Raw genomic sequence first — 3,930 nt, 5'->3', positions numbered from 1 at the left:
TCGGCTGGATGAAGCCGTGGTGAACCGCATCGCGGCCGGCGAGGTGATCCAGAGACCGGCCAACGCCATCAAGGAGATGATAGAAAACTGGTAAGAAAAAGCTTAACTGAAAGCCGTGCAGAATTGCGGTTCTCTAGAACGCTTTCTTGGTTTCTGCAGCTTGGATGCTAAATCTACCAGTATCCAGGTGGTGGTTAAGGAAGGTGGTCTGAAGCTCATCCAGGTCCAGGACAACGGCTGTGGGATCCGGGTGAGTAAATCACGCTGACAGCAAAATTTGTTTCAGTTTACAAAGATTTCCGATCATCTGGAAAAAAAACTTAATGGAAAGCAACTATTAATTGTCCCTTTCACGTAGAAAGAAGATTTGGACATTGTGTGTGAGAGATTCACTACAAGTAAATTGCAAAAATTTGAAGACCTGGCTAGTATTTCCACCTACGGTTTTAGGGGCGAGGTAAGCTTTTCTTCAAGGCTTTGAAACTGTTTATTTGTTGTTGGCCTGCTGTAGTGGTGTTTATACACTGTCTTATCGCCAATACTCTTTCCAAAAGCTTCTGTTTTCTCAGAGAGCGTGCTATGTGAATATAATTCAAAATACATTTTTCTTGTCATTGACATGGATGCCTAGGGAGAGCTATTATTCCTCTTGCTTTCTGGAGTAAGATTATTAGGGGGGGGGAATGAAGTAAGACAAGGCCTGTCTTCTGAAATGCTGCTTCAGGAACCTAGAGATAACAAGATACAGATACATAGATCCTTGCACGCACTTCAGAGACAGACTGCTTGTGTCCTCTCCTCATGTGTTGTGTAAACACAGTGCTTAGGGGTATGGGTTAGTCGAGGACTTGTCAGTGTTAGGTTAAAGAATGGACTCAATCATCTTAAAGATCTTTTCCAATCCGGACAATTCTGTGATTGATTCTGTGACCAGCTCCACTGCCAGCGGAGCCTGGTCTTGAGTCTGGTTTCAGCAGGCTGTGTAGATGCATTCATTGAGTTATTCTAACCTAACTTTGGAGGATTACCTGCAGTCAGGAGAACTTATGCAGGAATGAGAAAGGAAAGGCCAAAACCTTCTGCCTGGTTTTTGCTAATGGGAAAGAAAGGAAAGAGCACAACTGTAACAGCTTTGCAGATTGCTTTTAGCTACATTACACGGTTAGCTGCTTGCACTGTCAGAGATACCAAAGCCAATTAGAAAAGCCAGAAGGTCCTCAATAAGAGTCACTGTTGTAGGTACTAAAATTTTTTAAAAGTTTTACTGAGCTGCCATTTTCTTGTAAGAGTTTGTATTTATCCCTTTCAAGCGGTGTTTCAAAATCCAGTGATGCCATTTAAAGCGGTCTGCAGAGCGAGGTTTACTAAGGTGCTTTCTCCTTTTCCAGGCGCTGGCTAGCATCAGTCACGTTGCCCACGTTACGGTAACAACTAAGACAGCTGATGCAAAGTGCGCATACAGGTATGCAGCCCATTATTCGGGTGACTTCTGCTGTATGTAATAACGAACAGACATATTTCATTCTCTTTTTAGTGCTCTTAAGGAGGAAGGTGGGGTAAGGAATTAAGTGTTTCTAGGGGAGATCCACTGAGTGATTTTTTAATTCCAGATTGTAAAGATAAGCTTTAGCTAAATGATGTCCTTTAAAAATTGCGGGGGTAATCTTAAAGGGAATTTTACTTCAGCAGTCAGTGTAGAGTAAACTTTTGTCTTTTTCTCCATTTCAGTATAAAACTATATATATACACAGTCAGCATTTCTGGCAAATTTCCTAAGTCTCTGAGCACAGAAGCTCATAGCTCAGTTTGCTTTTGTATGGTGCCTATCCTATCTGAAAAAGTTTTGAATATTCTTCAGTCAGTTGAGCGTGGCGCTAACAACGCCAAGGACGCGGGTTCGATTCCCATTCGGTCCCCATGTGTTGCCTGATCTAGTCGAGAGGTGACGTCCCTGGCGGCAGGGAGGCTGGATTAAAATGATCTCTAAGGTCCCTTCCTCCCTAGGCCGTTCTATGACTCTATGATTCTGAAACTTAATCTAAAGATAAGCAAGCCAATCTGTTAAGTTATCAATTATTTTTAAGCAAAAAGAAAGAGTTACAGCCAGTTGTCAGTGTCTCATGTTCTTCACTGGGAGGAACATGACAATGATGGAATTTCTTTTGTCTTCTCTCTTTTGTCACCATCTGTCTGTGTCTGCCCACACTGGAAATCTTGATGTCTGACACATTTTTATGTTCTGCCTAGAGCTACTTACAGCGATGGAAAAATCAAAGCCCCCCCAAAACCCTGTGCTGGAAACCAGGGCACTCAGATCATGGTAGGTTTTCGGTGCCTGCTCTCTGTTGTCCGTTTTCTGTTCCCAGGTCGTTACGCTTGCACTGCATTACACAGAAGACATGTGACAGCATCACCTCATAGAATATTGTCCAAATGATGTTGTAAGGTTTTGTTTTGTGTTTCTCTCCAAAGACCAGCAAGTAAATTTTAGAAGATCCTCTTTTTAAGGTGTTCCTTCTAAGGCCAGCATTGTCTTTTACTCTCAGAAATATTCCATAATCCTTGGATGGAGCATACACCCAGTGAGCTTCATGTGTCAGCCTGTAGGATAACGTGTCTTAAAAAAGAAGCTGGACTTTTTCCATCTTTCTTGGTATAGCCAAAAAATAATTTGCATATTGTTTAGATAAATAGTGAAAACTAACAGTTTAAGCTCCTGGTTTAATGACATTGTCAGCCCTGATGGCAGCAACTGTTTTAGCATTTGTTTGCACTTCATTAAAATGCTGTATTCAGGGAATAAGCAGAAGTGGTAGAGCTTTCACTGACAAGCTGTGAAGTTGTTGTTATTATTGGTAAAAATACAGATGTACCAAAATACTTGAAAACTTGTATTTGTCTGGAGTTGCAGTTTGTTAGTTGAACCTAAGCAGGTAAGGAATAAATTGAATGCTGATCCTTCATAAACTAAAATATTCTCAGAAAATGTTGTAGTATCTATTAAGAAGATGGATTTAGATTAATCATATAGCAAGAGAAGATTTTTAAGAATGGTTTTTAAGTGCGCTCTTCTTCTCTGCAGGTCGAAGATCTCTTTTACAATGTAAATACAAGGAGGAAAGCTTTAAAAAACCCTAACGAAGAATATGCAAAGATACTAGAAGTTGTTAGCAGGTAACCTGAAACAGGAGGCTCCAGTTTGTTGTACTGCCATAGAGTGAGCACTGGGGAGTTTCAGAGAGACTGGCAGATGAGTGTTTGCTGTCATTTCTTTCCTCTTTTTCACATACTGCAGTCTTACGTTTATTTATTTTTCAGGTATGCTATCCATAACTCGGGCATCAGCTTTTCAGTTAAAAAGGTATGTAAATAAAGTCTTCATAATTCCACCGTGTGTGTATGGATTTAATATGTGTATCTGAAAATGCCAGAAAATTTGCACTGCTTTGCAGGAATAAGCATATAGAGGCTTCCCTTGCACAGAAATGTTGAAGGAGTTTGGACAGAAAACACATTAGTTAGAAGCAAACAAGACAAAAGTACATTTGCCAAAAGTTTATAGAGTTTTCTAATGCGCTAAATGTTTTAGTTTGGTTTAGCTTTGGGAGCTGTTTCAGCTGGTTACCAATTACTGTATGAAAGAGGATGCTTCCTTCTGTGCCATTCTTGAAAATTATTGACTGAAACTGTTCGTGTTCCTCACTTTCAAAGATGGAAGTTACTGGCCTGAATGGACCTGATAGGATTGAGCAAATCTTGTAATCCTGTGCCACTTAACATCTACCATTTTTTCTGAACACGAAGTGAATAATAATATAAAACATTATAATGATCTTATGTCCTACGCCCTCCTGTTAGAAATGTTATTGTTAAATTGAATGTAATTGTAAAACTTCAGCCCAAACTATGAATGGGCTGATACTCATTCCT

General features: G+C 40.1%; 1 protein-coding gene across 1 annotated transcript in view; it reads left to right on the top strand.

Moving 5' to 3' along the window:
- Nucleotide 1: 1 nt before the first annotated feature.
- Nucleotides 2-3,930, top strand: part of MLH1 (mutL homolog 1) — a gene marked incomplete at its 5' end in the record, with an annotated part of 13,237 nt that continues 9,308 nt past the window's right edge. Inside the window, 7 exons of the mRNA XM_009879476.1 lie at nucleotides 2-90; nucleotides 160-250; nucleotides 359-457; nucleotides 1,389-1,462; nucleotides 2,248-2,320; nucleotides 3,083-3,174; nucleotides 3,319-3,361. Coding sequence (XP_009877778.1) covers nucleotides 2-90; nucleotides 160-250; nucleotides 359-457; nucleotides 1,389-1,462; nucleotides 2,248-2,320; nucleotides 3,083-3,174; nucleotides 3,319-3,361 — 561 coding nt within the window. The remainder of the gene's footprint in view (nucleotides 91-159; nucleotides 251-358; nucleotides 458-1,388; nucleotides 1,463-2,247; nucleotides 2,321-3,082; nucleotides 3,175-3,318; nucleotides 3,362-3,930) is intronic.

This window comes from Apaloderma vittatum, unplaced genomic scaffold, assembly GCF_000703405.1.
Source record: "Apaloderma vittatum isolate BGI_N311 unplaced genomic scaffold, ASM70340v1 scaffold20302, whole genome shotgun sequence".
Classification (NCBI taxonomy): Eukaryota; Metazoa; Chordata; class Aves; order Trogoniformes; family Trogonidae; genus Apaloderma; species Apaloderma vittatum.
Note: the sequence above shows the minus strand (reverse complement) of the source record. Positions and strands in the feature narration are given on the sequence as shown.